This window comes from Ascaphus truei, chromosome 8 (genome assembly GCF_040206685.1).
Source record: "Ascaphus truei isolate aAscTru1 chromosome 8, aAscTru1.hap1, whole genome shotgun sequence".
Lineage (NCBI taxonomy): Eukaryota > Metazoa > Chordata > Amphibia > Anura > Ascaphidae > Ascaphus > Ascaphus truei.
Genome location: NC_134490.1, coordinates 61,686,472 through 61,709,432, shown reverse-complemented (window position 1 = coordinate 61,709,432; position 22,961 = coordinate 61,686,472). Strand labels below are relative to the sequence as shown.

General features: G+C 43.3%; 1 protein-coding gene across 1 annotated transcript in view; it reads right to left on the bottom strand.

The window, feature by feature from the left end:
- Positions 1 to 22,961, bottom strand: part of ADAM12 (ADAM metallopeptidase domain 12) — a 350,504-nt gene that overhangs the window by 267,691 nt on the left and 59,852 nt on the right. Inside the window, exon 3 of the mRNA XM_075612257.1 lies at positions 4,777 to 4,850. Coding sequence (XP_075468372.1) covers positions 4,777 to 4,850 — 74 coding nt within the window. The remainder of the gene's footprint in view (positions 1 to 4,776; positions 4,851 to 22,961) is intronic.

Below are 22,961 nucleotides of genomic sequence, written 5' to 3'. Positions count from 1 at the left end.
TGAAGGGGGGCTGAGAGATGGATGAGGATAGGAACTGAGTTGGATGAGGAGGGGGGCTCAGAGATGGATGAGGAGGAAGGCTCAGAGATGCATGAGGAGGGGGGCTCAAAGATGGATGAGGAGGGGGGAGCTGAGAGGTGGAGGGAGGGAAGAAATGGATGGAGGGGGGAGTGTGTGTAGGGGAGAGAGGGGATTGTGCACCCCTCTTACTTATACTACGGCAAGACAGGGGAGTGACGAAGCTCGCAAGAAGAGAGAGGTTGTTGCTGGTCAGAGTGGTGTTGTGCGTGATTCAGAGGTGGAGCATTCGTGCCTCTGAGAACCGTTACCGCAATTTTGAATGTCAGTCATACCGGATTTCGGTGTCTCAAAAATGCGTCCCACATTATAAAAACTTAAATATGGCAAAGCTATACTAGTGTTACACTGATTAACCAGACATCATTTGTGCATGTGGTGGAAATCCTGACAGTATTAGCATTTAAAATGTGAAGTACAGTGTCAAACATAGTCTTTCAAAAGGTGTACTTAATTTTTGAAATGCAGAATCTCAGCTGCGGAAATCATCTTCAAAAGGAAATGGAATGAATACTGCATTTGCTTTTGTATGGCTCCTCATTTAACATGATTCATAATGAATGCTTAAGTGGTAGCAAGAGAAAAACAATTCCTATCACTAAGGTTTGTACCCTGGGGTCTAGCGAACTTTTATATGGCAATGAAACGTCTTGGAGAAAATGATTAAATGTCAGAATAACATCAAAAGCACAATCAAGGTAATTTGTATACATTTACGGTGTTACTTCATTTAAGCCCCATATGCTGCGAAGCCGCTTCTCCATGTCAGGGCAGCCTCTGATCCCTATTCATTTTAAATGAGCCCAGAGCCTTCCCTGGTATAGGGAAGCAGCTTCACAGCATATTCAATGAGGTTCTATGGCCTGGATTCACTATACGGTCCACAAACTAAAACATTGCCATTACGTTTAATTATAATAATAACGATTTCATATAATAACTTTTCTCCCGATGGGACTCAAAGCGCTTCACCGTTACTATTTCGTGCGCAGTAAGAAGCATTTACATAAAGATTTTTAGACACAGTCCCTGCCCAGGTGAGCTTACAATCTATGTTTTTGGTGCCTGAGGCACAGGGAGATAAAGTGACTTCCCCAAGTTCACAAGCAGCAGAGACCGGGATTTGATTTGCTACTGTTACAATATTCTGCATTTAACAGGCTGTGTGCATCAATTACAAATTATGGCAGCAACTTTCTTTTGCAAAAGGAGGTAACACTGGGAATTGAACCAGGTTCCCCTTCTTCAAACTCCGTGTCAGTCTCACTGAGCAGCTCTTCCTTATTTTTAAATCTTGCCGTTTCATGTAGACATTGAGAATGTATGTGTAATTTACAAATATGATGTTATCGCATAGTAATATCACACTGGGGCAACAGCATCTAAAATCCTACAAATTCCTAATGTGCTACAATCCAGAAAAATGTATCGAGTTTATTACAGGCATACCCCGCATTAAAATACGCAATAGGACCGGAGCATGTATGTAAAGCGAAAATGTACTTAAAGTGAAGCACTACCTTTTCCCCACTTATTGATGCATGTACTGTACTGCAATCATCAAATACGTGCATAACTGATGTAAATAACGCATTTGTAACAGGCTCTATAGTCTCCCCGCTTGCGCACAGCTTCGGTACAGGTAGGGAGCCGGTATTGCTGTTCAGGACGTGCTGACAGGCGCATGCGTGAGCTGGCGTTTGCCTATTGGGTGATATGTACTTACTCGCGAGTGTACTTAAAGTGAGTGTCCTTAAACCGGGGTATGCCTGTATAAACTGCTGTCCTGCATCTGACTGGCCAAAAGCATACATTTTTTATATGCAAAACATTTAACTGCAGCAATCCGAGCAGCACATAATAGGAAAAGAGAGAAAGTTGCCAAACAGCCAAAAACATGCACATGTTGTGGTATTCTTAACAAATAATTACTGGGAAATGTTTCCATACATCACAGATGGCATAATACATCCGACTAGACGTGAGCCTGGGAGATAATGCATTTGAATCACTCTGGAGCAATGATTTGTGCTTTGGAAAGTTTCGTAGTGAGTGGGATTTAAGGTTAATGCTGCAGATGTTTATGCTAAACATGAAATTAAAGTTCCATATTTTAGAATAATCCAGTGCACAAATTATGGGGATTGGTTTGGACTGTATCCTCTAAAGAATGTCATCATGGCATCTGTCGAAAACATTTTTGTTGCAGTTTTGATCTCAGTATTCATATAGTAAGAAAGGAAATACTGTACAGACTTGAAATTTAATCAACTATATTTGAGCAAAACGGACTCCTTGGCTCTCTATGGCGACAATACGTGAATGTTATAGCCAACTAATACATGTCGGATACACCATTATTACATCTGGCATGTCCATGTAAAGATAAACAATTTACTAAGGCAACGGTTCTCAACTCCAGTCCTCAAGACCCCTCAACAGGTCAGGTTCAAAGACTGAGCCACTGATTGAGCCACCTGTGCGGAATCTAGGACTGATTGAGCCACCTGTGCTGAAGCTGGGATATCCGTAATACATTATCTGGGGGCGGGGGTCTTGAGGACAGGAGTTGAGCACCACTGTACTAAGGTACATACAATACAGTATGGCAACAATGTTTGCTTTTGATTGTTCAGAAATAGAGATGTTCTGTCTAGTGATGTACCAGATACGGGAAATTACCCAGTACCCGGCGCTTTTTCAGCTACTCACAAAATACCCGGACCCGGCAGCAGGGGGCTGGGACCGGCACCAGGTCGGAACAGGCGCTAGATAATTTCTGAGTAGCTGAAAATACTTCAACACTTACCTGCAGCCGGTGACGCAAGGTGAGGAAGACCGGTGAGGAAGACTGCAGCGACATCTGGGAGCATCAGCAGATGGCCCTGTTGGCGGTGCCAGCAGGCAGTGTTCAGTCGGCGGGAGCCACAGGAATACAACACACAGCTGATGCCAGTGAGTGCCGGGGAACCATGAGCTCACATGGTTCCTCGACTCCCACCGGCAGCAGCTGTGTACTGTATTCCTGCTGCTCCAACCTCCACCACCAGGATGTCTGCTGCTGCTCCCACGATGTCGCCGCAGTCCTCCTCACCCTCCGCAGCGGTCTTCCTCACCCTGCCATTAAGTGCCGTCCAGGTAACCGGGTACCCAGCCAGGTAAAATGATTCATTTTGCCCGGATACCCGTTACCCGGTTTTCGGAAAATGTAGGACCCGGTACAACACTAGTTCTGTCTTCAGAATTGATTCACCAAAAGTTTTGTGAATTTTGCTTTAATGCTTCATTTATTGCTAAACTTTGCAACATTTTAAATATGTAAAATGCCTCCTAAATAACTAAACTTTTGCTTAAATAAGTAATATTTCTCTTAAATAAGCAACTTTTTTCCAATTTTGCACCTGTATTTTGAACAAATGTAAATTGGATCTGCAAACAATGGATTCTCATAACTTCTGGCCTGTTTAAACTTTCACAAGGGTCTTTGTGCCATAGGACCTTTAGAAAGATTTTTTTTCCCCCGAAACTTGACCATTTCCCCCGAAAAAATAAACGCCCAATTTTGCCTGGTTCATGAACATACTGTAGACGAACATTAAGAAAATAAACCCTGTACCGTGGTTCTCCTTCGTTCTAGCTCACAAGTGCAGAGAGTTTAGCAAGAAGTTATAAATAAAAGGAATAGAGAAACACAAGCACTGAGAATGAAATATTTTAAATTCCAATTATATGTATCAAGAGGAGGGAGAGTCCAATAACCAGCAATCTTATCCCTGTTAGATATTTATTGTCTGCGCACAGTGCAGAATACAAAATACAATAATACTAATATCTGCAACTATGTGATTCATAAATTTACTGGGCAATAAACAATATCATTAAACGTGATTCACAATCTTCCCAATGCGCGTTGGTGGGCGAAGCATTAAGCTCGTGATATGTATGTTCTAAGTCATTACGGGCTGTGTGACAGCCATAAAACCATTTTCCTTTTAATTTTCTGAATGTTTTAGAGGTGACAGGAGAGTAATGACTTATCATCACAATGCGACACTTCATTTTGAGTTGAGCAAAATGTAAAATGGATTAATTATCATTGCTCATCTATTGGTATTGAACTGATAAAACATGATAAAGACTCATTATTGCGATTTGATTTTTTTTAAACAATACCAAGGTTTTCCTATAGTGGAAATTTAGAACGCATCCATTTGTTTGTGCTAAACAAAAAAAAACACTCCATTTTTAATTACTTAGAAATCATTATGAATCATGTTTGTTTTATGTGCCTCATAAATTGCAGCTGTTTTGATAAACCACAATACAGACAGCTGCAGATTTACACAGATAGATCTCTGATTTGTCCCGGAGTAAACATTAAGGGACCTATTCTATATCAGCCAAAGTCAATGGTGAATTTCATCTGAAAAAAGCCTGTTTGGTCGCCTTGGCTTATATAGAATAAACCCCGAAAAAATGGACACTCAAACTATTTATCTAGTTGTGATAAAGGCCCCTAATAATGTATAGCTGTATGAAATCTGTAGATAGCGGCCTATTTACAGTTAACAAAGGATTGCGAATGTGTATTATGCAACAGAAAACAGGTTCAAATTCGGAAACCATAAATTAAATTATTCCATAATGTTTGTCAATGTCTGCAACTTCTGTCATTTAAAAATAATAACATTTACTTACTCATTTCTTTCCAGAGTCAGGAGCAGTCGCACACCTTTAGCTTGTATTAAGAGTTTCAAAATTGATGGATGACTCTGAAAAAGGCATAAAGTAATTTAAGTACATGTACATTTGCAGGTAACAAGATGAACATGTGGAGTGTCTAATAAAAATGATTAAAAAAATGTTATTGACTTATTTATCTTTTTTTAAACTCTAAGATATGAGATTAATAAGTGACGAGGAAGAAGCTGTCCCCAGAGTTTGTCTTGGGATCCAAGCAAAGATGTCCATCAATTCAGTCTGTTCAGTTCATATAGCAATATTACTAGATGTTGCAAAGGTTTCTGATATTGTTGATCACGTAAATCTTGCTAAACAAGATCCAGGTCTCGGGAATAGGGGGAACATGCTTTAAACTGGTTTCACTCCTACCTATAGAGTAGATTCTCGGGCTCTCCAACCCTTTGGATGTCACCTGTGGTGTCCCACAAGGCCCTGTTCTGGGGCCCGTACTCTTTTTCAGTCTTCATTAATGTGCTACTTACAGCTTGTAAAGGAGCTTCAATGCACATGTATGCGGATAACACAATCTTTTATACACACAGCCCTAGCCTCTCTGACTTTGGACACGTACTTCAATCTGATTTTTCAAGACTTGAAAACTGGATTTCCCAAAACAAATTGTTATTCAATACCGATAAAACTATAACAATGGTATTTGGGACTAAGTTGGTTCTGATCTGCAGCTGTATCATTGTTAGCTTTAGAAATGTAGTCTTAGTCCCAAATACCATTGTTACAGTTTTATCGGTATTTAATAACAATTTGTTTTGGGAAATCCAGTTTTCAAGTCTTGAAAAATCAGATTGAAGTACGTGTCCAAAGTCAGAGAGGCTAGGGCTGTGTGTATAAAAGATTGTGTCGTCCACATACATGTGCATTGAAGCTCCCTTACAAGCTGTATGTAGCACATTAATGAAGACTGAAAAAGAGTAGGGGGCCCAGAACAGGGCCTTGCGGGACCCCACAGGTGACATCAAGAGGGTTAAAGTGAGAGCCCGAGGATCTACTCTATAGGTAGGAGTGAAACCAGTTTAAAGCATGTTCGCCCTATTCCAGAGCACTGGATCTTGTTTAGCAAGATAACGTAATCCCTAATATCAAAAGCATTTGCAAAATCTAGGACTATTGCTATATGGACTGAACAGACTGAAATTACTATTCTAGCCCCGTCACTAGTTTCAAATATCTGGGCATATGGTTTGACTCAAAATGTAGGATCCATGCTGCACACCGAAAAATATAATGAATACATACAGTTACCGGTGATCCTGGTTCAGGGAATACCTGTCAATAGTCCAGAGTCTAAGTGAAGGAAGATAACTCGGGGCACTGCAGATATTTAATCTAATTTATTCAGTCAAATATCTGACTGAATAAATTAAGTTAAAAATCCGCAGTGCCCCGAGTTGTCTTCCTTTTACATATGGTTTGACCCATTTAACATTGGGGTTGCATATTGATACAGTAATCTGACATCCAAAACCTATGCGTGTAATTTACAAAAAAAATTCTCCCTTAACTCTCTTATCAGAAAGCGCATCGCGCAACAGATGGTAATGCCAATAATAGACTATGGGGACATAGTATTCTGTACAGCACCTCAAAATCACTTTAGCAAACTAGACACCCGCTACAACTCAATATTACACTTTGTCCTACATTATAATTACAACACACATCACTGTGAAATGCTCCAAGAACTACATTGGCCATCACTGGAGTCTAGAGTTTTTTTTCCTGTCTTGCCTTCAAAGACTTTCTGGGCAAGCTACCCGCCTATCTGAACATGCTCCTCACCCCTACCACAGGCAGCACTTATCATCTGAGATCAGACTCATAAAAACTGTACACAATCCTAAAGTTAAATAAAAAATCCTGTCACTGTGCCTCCTGTCACTGTGCCTCCTGTCACTGTGCACCTCACAACTGGAGCAATCTACCAGAGATGCAAGACTTCATTTGTCTCATATTTTAATTTTGTTTGTAACTTGTCTGTCTGTAACTGCTACATATGCACATACTGTAGCATATGTTAACTCTAAGGCCGTGCTTATAGTGCTGGCAACAGCAATGGTGACGGAGCGCAGTGCCAAAACAAAGATGTAATCCGTCACGTGCACCTATAGTGGGCGTGTTGCAGGGTGCGTGCAACTATACACGCGGGTTTCTTGACAAGGCTTATTTATTTAGCCTTAAAAGATATACAGCACACAAAAACAAAACTAGCTTTTCATTAGCAAACAAGAGAAAAGAAAAATGGCTTTTTCTTCAGCAGACCAAACAAAACAGTTTCTCTTTAGCAGACAGTCTAAAAATAATTCAGCTACCCTTTTCTATGCAGGGGACAGACAGTTCATAATTCATCTACTTTGTTTAACAGACCTTGTAGCAGTAATCTCTTCAGTAGATTACTCCTCTCTCCTCAACAGCCAGCAGCATGTGTCTACAGCCTGGGGTTTTTAAAACACCTTGATTAGGCAGCTGGGATCCAACGAATTGTCCTGAGGTTCCCAGCTGAAGTTAAACTAGTCAGTGCTGCACTGCAGACTAGACATAGGTTTTCCAGGCATATAGCTGGTGGCTTTTATTTACCCTGTCACATTCCTCCCCTGTTAGTGTGTGGCTGGGGCTACACACGGCTGAAGCCCGACCATCCACCCCTTCTCTAGAAAAGAAATCAGCATTTGCGTTCTCTTTTCCCGGCCTGTGCTGAATCTCAAATGAGAAGGGTTGGAGGGCCATATACCACCTAGTCAACCTAGCATTGGAATCCTTCATACTATTTAACCACTTCAGTGGAGCATGCGTCAAACTTGGATACCGCATTGACCTTTCGGAGGTCCACACAAAATCTTACCTTCCCATCGTGTTTAGGGACCATAATTAGTGGACTACACCACTCACTGCATGATTCCTCAATCACTGCTAAGTGTAACATTTCTTGTACCTCCTTCTCTACCAGAGCCCTACGACTTTCAGGCAACCTATAAGGACGGGAACGTACTTTTACCCCAGGTGCCGTCTCGATTGCATGGGAAATTAAGTTAGTTTGTCCTGGTAAGTCAGAAAAAACATCATGGAATTGTGTAAATATTGCTAACAAGTCCCCTTTTTGTTCAGAGGACAACTGTTTACCCATTGGGATTTTAGCGTCACTCACGATGTTCTCCCGTGGAGGCTGACGACCCAAGTCCGTTTCCTCCTCCACCGGGTGGATGAATAGAGACCGCTGCATCTTCCAGGGTTTCAACAAGTTCACATGGTAAATTCGTTTACCCTTCCTGGACCCTGGTTGAGCGATCTCGTAATCCACATCACCCGTACGGCGTAGTACTTCGAATGGGCCCTGCCATTTGGCCAGGAGTTTACTCTCGCAACTGGGTAAAAATAACATCACCTGGTCTCCTGGGTGAAACACTCTCATGCGAGCATTCTGATTGTAATGTCTCTCCTGACTGTCCTGGGCAGATCTAAGATTCTCCCTGGCAAAATGGCCGACCACATCTAGGCGCTTCCTAAGGTCTAGTACATATTGCAGGGTATTCCTAGAAGGGGACCGCTGTTCCTCCCAGGACTCCTTTAGGAGGTCTAGGATACCCCGGGGTTGGCGGCCATAGAGCAATTCAAATGGAGAGAATCCCGTGGAGGCCTGGGGAACTTCCCGCACTGCAAACAGCAGAAAAGGGAGAAGTTCATCCCAGGCTCTCTTCTGTGAATCTACAAATTTCCTCAGCATCCCTTTTAGAGTTCGGTTAAATCTTTCCACCAATCCGTCAGTCTGTGGATGGTAGACCGATGTCCGAACAGACTTGACCTCTAGTAACTTTAAGACATCCTGCATCAGTTTAGCCATGAAATTTGTACCTTGTTCTGTCAACATAACCTGGGGAAGTCCAACCCGTGAGAACAGTTCCAACAACTTGTTGGCTACTTGCTCCGCAGTTGCTGTTCTCAGGGGGAACGCCTCAGGATATCTTGTTGCATAATCAACTATTACAAGGATAAACCTGTGTCCTTTCGCAGAAGGTTCTAGAGGTCCTACCAAGTCTACCCCAATCCTCTCAAAGGGAACTGACACCAAGGGTAGAGGAACCAAAGGGGCTGGTTTTTGTCCTTTTGGACTAGTTAGCTGGCACTCCGGACATGCTGCACATAGCTTAGCAATATCACTATGCATCCCTGGCCAATAGAATCGTGATGAAATACTGTCCAATGTTTTATCCCTGCCCAGGTGACCACCCCAAGGGACAGTATGGGCTAGAGTGAACACAGATTTAACAAACGCCTTGGGAACCAATATCTGTCTGGTGACCTCCCCTGTTTGTGTCTGCCTATTCACCCTATATAGGATATCATTTGATAGCTCAAAATGGGGGAACACTATCACCCCCTGTGCATCTACAATCTGCTCATTAATTTTCACCACTTTGTCATACTGTCTACAAGGACTGGGTCTTCCCTTTGCTTCTGGCGAAAGTCAGGGAGGTACAGGTCTGGTAAATCTCCAGGGCCCATATCCCCCTCCCTCTGGCCATCCCCAGCCATCACTTCTGACCTCTGACTACTAGAATGGTCACCTTGAGACCTAGATTTCTGCAACCAGTCCTGTTTGTCCGAGCGTCTTTGCTTCCGAGTATTTTGAACCCGGTGTCTACTGGGAAAAAGGTCTGCAGAGAAGGGGAACAGTTTGCCAGGGTTCTCCTGAGCCCTAGAAGGCGGCTCCTCGTGAAAGACTGGGGCCATTAGGTCCGAAAAGAAAGGCCAGTCCCGACCAAGCACAACGGGGGCAGGGAGCCAAGGAGCGACTCCTACTTCAAGGTAAGCCTCCTGACCTTTTACCTGTAGCCGGATTTTGGCCATCGGATTGCGTTTTACATCGCCGTGTATACATTCTATGCTCCATGAGGAGTCAAAAGAACACAAGTTAGGCGGTAACAGTTCCTGGAGGACCAGAGTTTTCCCAGAGCCCGAATCTACAAGGGCCTGGACGTTTTTTCCCCCAATCAGGGCTGGAAGTAGCATGGGCTTGTAATTTTCCCCAGTAAAGGCCGAGGCGACGGTTCTGCTGAATGAACAATCCATCTGTGGACAGTCCACATACCGGTGGCCTTGTTCTCCGCAGGCGGAACATGGAGAGGGTTCCCTCACAGGAGAGGGCTATGGATAACGCTCCGCTGGACCGGTTACTGGAGACCAGGCATCTGGTGGGTCCTGTGGGCGACGTCCTCGGACGTTCCTCTCATTTTGCGACGAGCCGACATCCGGATGGAGATGAGGGTCTCGGCGGGGACCAGCATTTGGACTCCGTCTTGCTGGAACGACTGCTCTTTCCGTTGGACTTGGCGGTTGCGTATGGACGGGCCGTAGGCTCCCCATTGATCCGACCTCCCTCTTTGGGCGTCCGCAAGTGCCGGTGGAGTCGGTCCAGGACACTCGCCTGCTGCTCAGCCCCAAGGAAGTTCTCCACGAGTCGGACCGCCAAAGCTAGGGTTTCAGCAGCGTGGCGTTTTACCCACAAGCGTGCGGAAGGGGGTATTATTTGTAGAAATTGTTCCAAAACCACCTGCTCAAGAATTGCCTCCTTAGTGCACTCCTCGGGTTGTATCCAGCACGTACACAAGTCCAATAATCGCTGAGCGAGGACCCGGGGTCTCATCTTAGCGGTGTACTTCATGTTCCGGAACTGCTGCCGGTAGGTCTCTGGGGTCAGACCTAAGCGATCTAGTATGGCGGCTTTTACTTGTCGGTAGTCCATTGCCTGATCTGCTGAGAGGCCCTGATATGAGGCCTGAGCTTCTCCTATGAGGTGCGGGGCCAAAGCAGTTGCCCAGCGATCTGTAGCCCAGCCCTGAGCTTCCGCAACTCTTTCAAATGTCAGTAAAAAAACCTCTTGATCCTCGTTCGGAGCCATTTTTCTCAGAGTATCGGGGGTCTGCTTGCAAGTTCTGGACTGGCAGACCCCTGGAATTGGGTCAGCAGCTTGGCCATTCGCTCCTCCTGTGCTGCCTGCTATTGGGTTAGGAGCTGGGTTTGCTGCTGCAATAGTCTTTCATCTCTCTCTGCTTGTAGCCGGGCCTGTTCCTGCATTAACTGTCCCTGCTGCTTGGTCTGCTCGCACAAAAACTCTTACAAAAATTCTTCAATTTGTTTCATTCTTGTGTGTATGTGTGTGGCCCTTTGACTGCAGGGGCCTTTCAAAATCAATCTCACTTCTTGACACCATATGTTGCAGGGTACATGCAACTACACACGCGGGTTTCTTGACAAGGCTTATTTATTTAGCCTTAAAAGATATACAGCACTACAAAAACAAAACTAGGTTTTCATCAGCAAACAAGAGAAAAGAAAATGGCTTTTTCTTCAGCAAACAAGAGAAAAGAAAAAAGGCTTTTTCTTCAGCAGACCAAACAAAACAGTTTCTCTTTAGCAGACAGTCTAAAAATAATGCAGCTACCCTTTTCTATGCAGGGGACAGACAGTTCATAATTCATCTACTTTGTTTAACAGACCTTGTAGCAGTAATCTTTTCAGTAGCTTACTCCTCTCTCCTCAACAGCCAGCAGCATGTGTCTACAGCCTGGGGTTTTTAACACACCTTGATTAGGCAGCTGGGATCCAACTAATTGTCCTGAGGTTCCCAGCTGAAGTTAACCTAGTCAGTGCTGCATTACAGACTAGACATAGGTTTTCCAGGCATATAGCTGGTGGCTTTTATTTACCCTGTCACAGGGCACGACTGCGATGGTGCGACACAGCGTCCAAAATCAGTGGAATCAATGGATTATCAATGGATTTTGATATTTACCGCGATGGCCATACCACGTGACTGCAATAAGCCAATCACATAGCCTCTACATGACATCACCATCCCTTGCAGCCAGCGACATTGCAAAAACTCAATTACAACTTTTGCGACGGCGATGGGTCACTGTTCGGGTCGCCATCAATGTAGCCTGCACTATAAGCTCAGCCTATCTGTCCATGAAATGACTGTAAACATAATGTATAACTTTGGTTCATTTAATGTAACCATGTATTGTCATAACTCCGTGCCCAGAACATACTTGATAATAAGAGGTAACTCTCAATGTATTACTTCCTGGTAAAACATTTGCATACAAAAATAAATATTAGGAGAGGGGGGGAGAGAGAGGGGGGAGACAGGGGAGGAGAGAGAGGGGGGGAGAGAGAGGGGAGAGAGAGAGGGGGAGGAGGGCTCAGATGGCCACAGAGAGGGGTGTGAGCGGACACCTCCCCCCATTCAACAACCATGCCAAAGACTGAGCCACTGATTGAGCCATCTGTGCTGAAGCAGGGATATCCTGAAAACCTGACGTGTTGGTAGATCTTGAGGATTGGAGTTGGCCGTCCCTAAGTTATTCTCACACCCTTTTTTTTATTAAGTGCATGTCAAGTCAGTGTTACGGTACATTTTCCAACATTTGACAATTAAAGGAGCAGTTCCCCTCTGTGTATATAAAGCAGGGGTATATTTCAGCTCTGGAGAACGCCTTGTTCCTGAGATACGTCCTATTGTAGGGGCTGCCAGAACTTCCTGGAGATTTGAATCCCCCAACATCCCTGGATGATGTCATGGCTATCTATTGGCCCACATGACTAAAAAGATTTAAACTGCCATTTTGTTTCCTTTGGTGGGGACAGTACCGGCAACACTTTCCCCGGTAAGTATCTCGGGAACCAAGCTGTCCCCAGGGCTGAAAGGAATGTGGTTCAACTCCGGATGCTCCCTGCTTCCTATACATGTAAAAAAAAAGAGGGAGATATGAGTAGGGGGAGGGAGGAAGGCGATGTGTAGGGGGAGGGAAGGGGGTATGAGTAGGGCGAGGGAAGGGGGTATGAGTAGGGGGAGGGAGGAAGGCAATGTGTAGGGGGAGGGAAAAAGGGGATATGCGTAAGGGAATGGATGGGGATATGCTTAGGGGGAGGGATGGAAGGGGGATTGAAGGGGGTATGAGTAGGGGGAGGGAAGGGGGTATGAGTAGGGGGAGGAAAGGGATATGAGTAGCGTATTGGAGGGAAGGGGATATGAGTAGGGGGAGGGGTGGAAGGGGATATAAGTTGGGGGATGAAGGGAAGGGGATACAAGTAGGGGAGGGAGGGAAGGGGATATAAGTAGGGGGAGGGAGGGAAGGAGATATGAGTAGGGGGAGGATTATATGAGTAGGGGGAGGAAAGGGGATATGAGTAGGGGGAGGGATGGAAGGGGATATAAGTTGGGGAGGAAGGGAAGGGGATACAAGTAGGGGGAGGGAGGGAAGGGGATATGAGTAGGGGGAGGGAAGGGAATATGATATGGGGTAACTGCCCCTTTAAAGTGTAACTCCCCTGTGTGATGAGCTCACACATACTCACACTGCCCTCCTCTCCAATGTGCTATTGACATGTGACTGTGATAGACATGAGATGCAGCCAATAATAGTGGCTGTGGAAGATGAGGGACTATGAGGAAGAGGAGCCTTTAAAAAGGGGAACAGCAATGGTGAATTAGATCTGCACGGACTTGAGTGCTATCAGGTTCGGTCGAGGTCTGCAGAGAGTGCACGTGGCAACTGAAGCAGAGAGTTGCAGTTCCAGACGTGGATGAGAGATCAAGTGCCACTGGAGGGGACCCTCGAAGGCTATAAAAGCACAATAGTATCAAAGCACCTTTTCAAATGTAGCCCTGTTTCCTAGTGAACACAGACCGCTACCATATGCTGTATAACCTGTAGGCTCACGGCCTAAGCCTCCGCCCCGGAGAGCCTGGGGCACACGTAATAATAGATAACACTTCGTACTTGGTGCAGCGCCTCCACCTGCGACGGCTCCCACCAGAGGGGGAGTGGTTCCTCGCAGGACACTTGTATATCAATACACACACACAGCATATAAACAACCGAATGACTTTGTCTGTATAGGCTTATATATATCAACAGGTGTCCCTCCCTAGAGGAGACACTATCTACTGCATCTCACAGGACGCTTCTCCCCCCGTCACCGGGTGATCCCACCCCGTGTCCAGTACCCCAACACAATATGTTCCCCACCCTCAAGTGAGATAAATATATGTGTGACTGCGCAGCCACTATGTCCCGTATGAATATATGGTATAGTTGGTGCACTCGGTGATGGTTACCTGTTGGGCACTCCAGTACCCGGGCCTGCAAAGGATCTTCACAAAGGGTCAGATGCAATATGGCTCCAGCAATAGGCATCCGGGGCGATCTCACCCAGATGAACTGCAGAAACCGTAGCAGGGTCTGAGCCCAGACCTCCTGCTAGATGAACACTATCTCTTTACTGGATCACAGAACGGCACAATAAGGGAACCGGAACCTGTCTAAGGCCAATCCCTATCTCTGCTCCACTCTACGGGTACTCAGGGCCTAACTGGGTCGGTGTATAAGGCATAGGTAGGGGCTGAGTGCCTCCCTACACCTGGAGCTCCGTCTCCTTCCTCCTCCCGCTAGCTCTGAACAATGTGCGCACCCCTTCGCCCTTATCTTCCTTCCTCCCACTATTCCAACCACCCGATTGGTTCCCTGGCGTCACCTGGTCTCGCGGTGGCTGCTGGGACTCGTAGTTCCCTATGCTCCACCCTATAGGAACTATTCCTCCTTCGCGAGCTTTGGAAACTATGCCCGCGCATGCGCGACCTCTGCCCCTCACCAGCTCCACAACCTTCTGTGCCTGCGCCAACACTCAACATGGCGGCGCCCTTATATCGCGGAACCTCCGATATACCGGAGCGTTCCCTGCCCTGCTGCAACCCTCCCATCTGACAACAACTGCGGGAGAGGGGAGCCCGGCTACACAAAGAACAGGCCTGCAACAGGTTAAGTACAACACGAGCTCCCACAGTGTGCCGGCACCATCACACGCCAACATACCCAGCATTGGGTAACAACTACACCCCTGACACCCGCGCAGCGCTATTGGTGGTTGTGTATTAACCTATATACTGTGTGTAGTGATCCTCATCTGAGGATCACGAGGTACCAGAGCCAGGGATAAGTAAAATAGTTCTGGGTCTGTATTCTTTCTGCCGTCTGACCAGTAAGTTATTAAACATGATCTACAGTCGTAAGTCAGAGCTAAGAGTAGAAGGGTTACAAAAGCAAACAAATATATTTTATAGTGTTTAATGGGGGTTTTCATTGGGAAAATATCATCGCTGGTTGGCTAATTTATGGCAAAATTCCCCTTTGCGATTCTAGCGATTTTTATATAATTTCAAAATGATATGTGCAGCAGCACCAAGATGAATATATGATATGTATTTACAGAACACAGACGTTTATATTCAGTATGAGAGGTAATTCACCTCTCCCCATTTCTCCTGAAAACGTGAGCAAAGGTAGAGCTAATTAGAATTATAAGTTCTATGATTATTATGACGATTATTATTGTGCAGGAAGCTTTCTATACATTTCTCTGTCTGACTATCAGCAATGTACGGTAGTGGCAGAAATACATTTTAGCTTTGCCAACATGTAGACGATAAGTATTCCCAGCACATCAGTGTTTAGTGTTCTCAAAAAAAAACAAAATACTGTAGCACTAGTCTACACCAGGAGAGCCACATCACAAAGGATTTTCTTTAGCAGGGAAAATCTTCCTAGCAGAACCACCTCTTCCTGCACTCACTGTTCCCGGAATCTTGCTGAGAACAAGTCCATACTGCCTCTGGCTTCTCCCCAGATAGTGGCTGTCTACAGCAGCACAGAAAATATATCAATCATTTTTTATTACATACAAACGGTCAGGAAGCTGGTAAAGTGGTCACTTCTCATTTAAAAAGCCTCTGTACTCTTAATCAAGTAATGTAGCACCTGTTTCTACCAAAAACAAATAGTCTGTAGTTTAATTAGACATCACATTGCTATACTTGGTAACTAACATTTTGTATTCGTTAAATGAATTGCTCACGTGTGGCAAATGGAATGTTGCATCCAATTTTCATTTACAGATGTGTAATTTACTTTCCTTGCTATAGAAATCTCTGTGTAGCTACATAAGGGGAAGTAAGAGAGAACTAATAATTCAATGGGGCCTAGTCACATAGCTCCGAAGTTGTCAATGTCAAACCATGCGGTTTGGCATGTTCAGAAGTCGCAGAATGAAATGTGAGAGAAAGCACTATTCGCTATTGCAAATAGAATGGTTTAACCCGTGTCTATAAAAGACAAACTGCCCAGATTCTACTTGCTTTTGATGGATTGACCAGAGGTGGTGCTAACTCATTCCCGAGTCTGACATATAGGTTTTTGCTGAGATGTGGGTTTTGCGCTCGCTCAGCAAAACCTGCTTTTCAGGCTGTGGGTAGCACTCGCCATACCAATCTTGCCACCGTTGAGATGATGAGAAAATAAAATTGAGTTTTTAGAAGCGGTTTGCATAACGGAGCTACAAAAATTGCAGTTGTCGTAAAAAATGCGAGTTTGAGCCTTTTTTGACAAACCGATCGGATTGAAACTGCGTCTAAAAAAGTATTTTCCGCCCAGATTGGACATGTGAGAAGGGCCTACAGAATAGAAGCGTGCAAATCCGATCAGAAAAGTCTATTTAGACACGGATTGGCACACTTCGGAGCTAAGCGAATAAGCCCTAATGTGTACGTGCCAAGTAATAAACAGTGTATGCATATTTCTCTATGCACTCCATATATTTCTTTAGCCCCCAATACACAAATATATACATGTTGAACAGGCTTAGTATAAAGCGCTTTAACCAAAATACAATTCTAAGAGAGATAAGAGGACTCCATTAAGTTAAACAATTTGTTAACAGGCCCATTTTATGAATACAAAATGTTCCAAAAATTATTTATGGTATGACAAGTTCCCTTCCCTCTTGGCAAGTTGGACATCTGAACTGATTTGTAGTGAAGCTTATACCATTTTTAAATATTCACTGCCGGTAGGCACCGTTTCTAATCAAGGACTTTGTTCTGCCCTCGTGTAAGTATCTGCAGTTCACTGTCTGGAAATATTCACTCTCTTTTCCCTTCAATTGCTTCCCAAACTGACAGGCAGCCAAAGCCAGAACTTCAATTTGAAGTTTGTTTCCATGTGAAAGATCTGTTCTGGGGGAAATCCCAATGCAATAGTGGCCCATTTTAGAATGATAACTAAACTACATTTAATAACAAGAACATAACATAATTTGATGGAAATTAAGTTAATTAAAATAATCACACACTATATAATAACAAAGAAGTTAACCAAAGAACATTTAATTGTATTACAAGACTAAATGAAAAGAGTGCATGTGACATTGTTTATCAATGGTATGCCACAACATATAACTTTGAATAGTGGAATACAGGATGAGGTCAACCACCCTTTCCTTCTCCATCCATCTATTGGCCTTTGTGGCACTGTCTTCTCTTGGTTCTCTTCCTATCTACCTGACCGCTCCTTTAGTGTTTCCTTTGCTTGCACCTCCTCTGCTCCCCTTCCACTGCGTGCACTTTTAATATCCCTACTGGACTATGCCCATCTTAGTCGGTCTCTACCCCTCCAGTCCATCCTAGATGCTGCTGAAAAGCTCATCTACCTCACCAACCATTCTATGTATGCTGCTTCACTACACAAATCCATACACTGGCTCCTCATTTCAAGGTTTTGGTTCTTACCTACAAAAGCTCCCCATGACACAGCCCCTCTCTACATTTCATATCTAATCCCCAAGAACCCCCCTACACTTTGTCTCTGCTCGACTCCGAACCTACAGCTCTCCTTTAATACTTCCTCTCATTCCCGCCTCCAAGAATTCTCCAGGTCTGTTCCTCTACTGTGGAACTTCCCACCCCCACATCCACACCCTCAGACTCTTCCCCACCATTCACACTTTCAAAACTTCCCTCAAAACCTACCTTTTAAAAAAACCTACCCCTCTTGGCAGGTCTACTGTCGCTACCATGCTGAATGGCCTTACATAGGCACTTATCCGTGTGTCATCACGCCCCCATTCCTTTTAGAGTGTATGCCTTTGGGAGAGGGACCACACCAATTATTGTTTCAATATGTTTTTAGTTGTCCTTTCCCCCACCTTCGTATAGTGCTTTTCTCCCAATAGGCCTCAAAGCACTTCACAATTACAGTATAGTGCGCGGTAAGCAGCATTGTACATAGGATTTTTACAGACGCAGTAAAGACATTACTAACAAAGGTCAGTATGGCATTGTAAATAGTGCAGAAGAAACGAAAATAGTATTGGCTAAAATCCACCTGCTTCCTAAAGTCATCAAATCATGCTATTATATCAAACGTATGATTTAGAACTACCATATAATACAGCATGAAGTCGTAAACGATATTTTTGTGAAGCACAGTTTTCCAGTTCAAAACTCCACTTTATGATGGATTACTGTATATGTTGTGTGTTTTGGTGGTATACGGTACATTGGTTTATTTGATTTGTTGCCCTTTCTACTCCGTTTCCTTTTTAGCTGCCATCACAATAATAATAATAACTATTTATATAGCGCTTTTCTCCCAATGGGACTCAAAACGCTTCATACAGTAGTTACAAAAAGGGAAAAATAAGAAAATATGTAAGGTTATAAAAGAAACCAAACATAAGGAAAGATGTTGCAGGATGGGACAGTACTATGCTATTAAATGCAAGACAGGTTGCGGTTCATTAATTAGATGACTGGGTAAACAGGTAGGTCTTCAGCCTGTTTTTATAGATTTCCAGAGAGGCGCCTCTCGAACTGTATGAAGCAGACTGTTCCAAAGAGTGGGAGCAGTGTGGCTAAAAGCTTAAGGCCCAAAGGACGTCGAGGAGATTCTGGGAACTGTTAGGAGTCCTTCATCTGCAGATCAAAGTGAGCGAATTGGAGTGTAGGGAACTAGAAGCTCTTTCAGATAGCCGGCACCCTGGTCATGTAGTGCTTTGAATGTCAACAAGCCAATCTTGTCTACAGGACCCAATGATTGTTTCTGGCTCACATCTCAACAAACCACAGTAGTTACATCCTGAATTGTTGAGAATTCTCTCAGTATAAAATATGTTTGGAAAGATAACATATCAAAATATGTTCATATTGACCATTGGAAAGTTCTATGCTAAATGACCATTTTTTCTAGCTTTATTTTTTGCTTACCTAAATTGTCAAACTGGAGGTACAGTAACTAAGAAACTACTGATCATTTGCACTGTTCAATATCGATTGTTATAGCTTTGATTTGACAAACTTGAATAATGATGGGCTATCAAGTGATTTTTTTTACAATAGGTAACATTCTCAATGACAATTACCAGTGACAAGGATTCTTAACTAATGTTCCAGCAAATGATTCTTTTTTTAGACTTGTCTCATTGTTTCCGTTGCTGCCTTCATCTTATACACCACTCGCTCTTTATTCTATTTCTCAAAATATCTGCCAACTGCCGTACAATTCAACTTTATCCTCTGTAAACATCCCCATGTAAGACTCTGCTCAGATAAAATCTGCTTTGCCAATTTGCTATTGAATCCAGTAATAACTGATTTGATTTTAATCACAGATGGGCTTTTGAATTTGTGTTCCCTTTCTACAGAATATAATGGGAGGAAGGCCAAAAGTGAAGAGTCAGCATCTAATTTCCCCTCTTTTAACGCACAATATATCTTTGATGATCTCTAAAGATGACAAATGAGTTACTAAAAATGATACACACTATTAAAAATTAATAGATGAACATAATAAAGAATTAGAACTAAGGGAGCAAATTGGCTAATTGTAAGCACTTTCTGATGGTCATCAATATCCGAACAGTGTTAAAATATAACATTATTTTATGTCAAACTAATGATGTAGATTACAGGGAGTACCACAAGTATGGTATTATCCATGGACAAGCCACCAAACCTGTGTTGCAAACATGGAGGAAATGCACGGAGCTTATCATGATATATTGGGCAATTACTGTATGCTGCCTAATTTAGCATGTGTATCCTGCTGCTGAATAAATGTTTGCATATGGTATAAATGTCCTATACAAACGAACAATTATTGTACAAAGCTTATACTGTAATACTTAATAAGGCAGAGCCATGCTATCATTATATAGGATATGTTGAAGTCCAAACATGTCACGGATATGATGCTAACCATTGAGATTTATTATAAAACAAAAAATGCATTTTCTTACTACAGTAGGTATTAACTGAGAGTAAATGTAGCTCACTGGTAATAAAGAGTTAAAGCAGCAATTCCCCGATCTAACACCCTTTTTATAGGATTGGAACCAATGCCTCATCCAGAGTTAAACAATGTTATTTTCAGCTCCGGGGCTCGCCTAGTTCATGGGATACTTAACGGGGAAGTTACCGGTATTACTTCCTGATTTTTAAAGGGGATTTAAATGTGCGTCAGAAATATCCCCGAAACATTTGAACCGGGTGAGTTATAACCCTATCTGACGAACCTGTTTACCCAAATAGACTCATTGCTTCTACCAAGTTATCTACATATGGACAGAGCACACCGAGCCTTGGGTCCAAAATTCGCGGATCCTAGGAGATGCAGGATGCCATAGTTAAATTGCACTATTAAATCACCAAGTAGAAAATAACGAGAGGCTGTAGGATCCACAAATTTGTGTATTTGGAAGGTTCCAAGATCCAGATCTTCCAAGACTTGTCTAGATCAACAATCTGAAGAAGAAGAGGCAGTCACAGCTTTTCTTAGAATTAACGAGTTCCACTACAGATGGACCTTCCCATTCCGTTTAGTCATCAACAAAGATGGTTATCTCTTATCTGTTTCTGTTGTGGCTCCAGGTAATTCCATCTGGACCCTGCTAGAGTTCAGAGAATCCATCTCTGTAGTTCCATGTTATGGACAGGTAATCCCTGCTTCAGCGCAGTCTTGCATCCTTAATTATTCTTTCTGGGATTAAGACCCAGTCAGTCGCAGCAGACTCTGCGACCACTGTCCAGCAGGTCTAGGGGACTGTGTCAGCCTCTTCTTAGCTGGGAAGCTCTCTCTCCTCCCTTCTCTGGGGAAAAGCAGTCTCTCTGAGGAAGCCATTTCCTGATTTAACTCCCTATGCAATCAAGAGTCCAGCCTGCTCAATTAGTTGCAGCTGTAGCAAGCTTCTACAGAGGACTTTAACCTCCTGCATGCTGGAACATCCAGTAGCTGCTCTATTCCAAGACCTAGAGACAGTGAATGTATCAATATATAGAGAGAGATAGAGAAATAGAGAGATAGAGAGAGAGATCAATCCCCCATGTCCTCCTCTTCCATGTCACCCAATCCCTCCCCCATGTAAACCCAGTACCTCCACATCCAATGTCTTTATTCCCTTTATGTCCCTCTCTAAACCCCATATTACTCTTCCTCTCCATATCACCCGCTCCCCCTCCAATGCATCCAATTTCCCCCATGTTACTCTCTCTCCACCAATTTACTCTACTAGAGATCTGTGAACCTTTCGCCCAGGTGAATTTGTTCATGTTCAACCACACAAAAAACTGTGACCTTGAGTGAGTTTGCAAGCGACTCACCAAGCTTTAGTTCAAAGTGCATTGCAATGTCACTTAATATGCTCATTTGATAAATTCTCTAACATCTCTAGACTCACTTAATGCCGAGACTATAAATAGGACACACATACCATGTTTCGCTTAGTGTTGATTTTGCTAAAAGCTTGTGAAATTGGAAAATCTTAGACTAATGTGTCCACATTATTAGCCCTTTGAGGCTTGGTGAAATGTGAAGTGAAATAGATAACAAAACGCTAGACATTTTGGGACAGCACAGTGGAAAGTTTTACTATCTGCTTTACCTCCTCATATCTTCACTCCCCCACCATGTTCTACTGCAAGTGTTCTCAACTGCAGTCCTCAAGCACCCCCAACAGGACAGGTTTTCAGGATATCCTCAGTGAATGTCACAGGAAATATGTGGCCCTTTTGAGGGCTCAGGGGCCACATGAGCATCTCATGTTGCCCACCACTGATTTATAAAAAAAAAAAAAAAACAACAAAGGGGAAAAAATATCACTGATCTTTTAAAAATGACATTTGTTCCACAAGGGTGTTACTATGCTATGTGAGTAAAAACACACACACACACACACACGATTTCTGTTTATGGACTATATCCAACAATAAGGCATTTTTGAAAAAGAACCCATTGTGATTTGTTGACATTAATATGTTATAATGGTGATGGGAAGTTTTTTTTTTTTTTTTTACATGATTTTACCTGTAAACATACGGTATAAGTATTACTGTTAAAGTAAATGCATGCTACAAAGTAGAGAAACAATGATTCCCCCAAAAATTTAATAGGTAAAGAGCCACTCTATGGGGCTTATTCGAGCGGCTCCAAAGTCGTCATTGCCAAACCGCATCATGTTCAGAAGTGTGATAAAAAGTTCCTATTCTCTATTGCAAATGGCATCTCCTAAACCGCTTTATAAAAAGTGACAAACCGCATAGTTTGTGGGAAAGAGCAATAAGTGGCGCTCAACACCGGTGAATAATCAAATGTGCAACTAATTAAAAGTTACATGGAGAGATTAAATGAATAAACTGATGAGTGAATAACAAACAATCAGTGTATAATAATAATAATAATAATAATAATAGCATGTTCTTGTATAGCGCTGCTAGTTTTGCGTAGCGCTTTACAGAGACATTTTGCAGGCACAGGTTCCTGCCCCACGGAGCTTACAATCTACGTTTTTGGTGCCTAAGGCACAGGGAGATAAAGTGACTTGCCCAAGGTCACAAGGAGCCAACACCGGGAATTGAGCCAGGCTCCCCCTGCTTCAAACTCTGTGCCAGTCAGTGTCTTTACTCACTGAGCCGCGCCTCCCAATAATTATAGTGATAATACACTTGTCAAACAGAATGTGTATAGCAAGATGCCTACAGCACATGTGATAGGGCATGCTTGGAAGGTGTTTTCTATTTTGAACTCTGCATAAAATATATCTGCAACGCTCTGATCTGGTGGGCAAGAGGGCTAATTTATGCATGAACCTACTATTTGAAAGATCATATTGCTATAGGTTTGAAACTAAACTACCTACCTGCTGTCAAAGACTAACTCTATACATATAGACATTACCATCTTTACATGCAGTAATAGGGTTGGTAATCAAGTGTATCCTGTCTTTTATAAGTATACAGG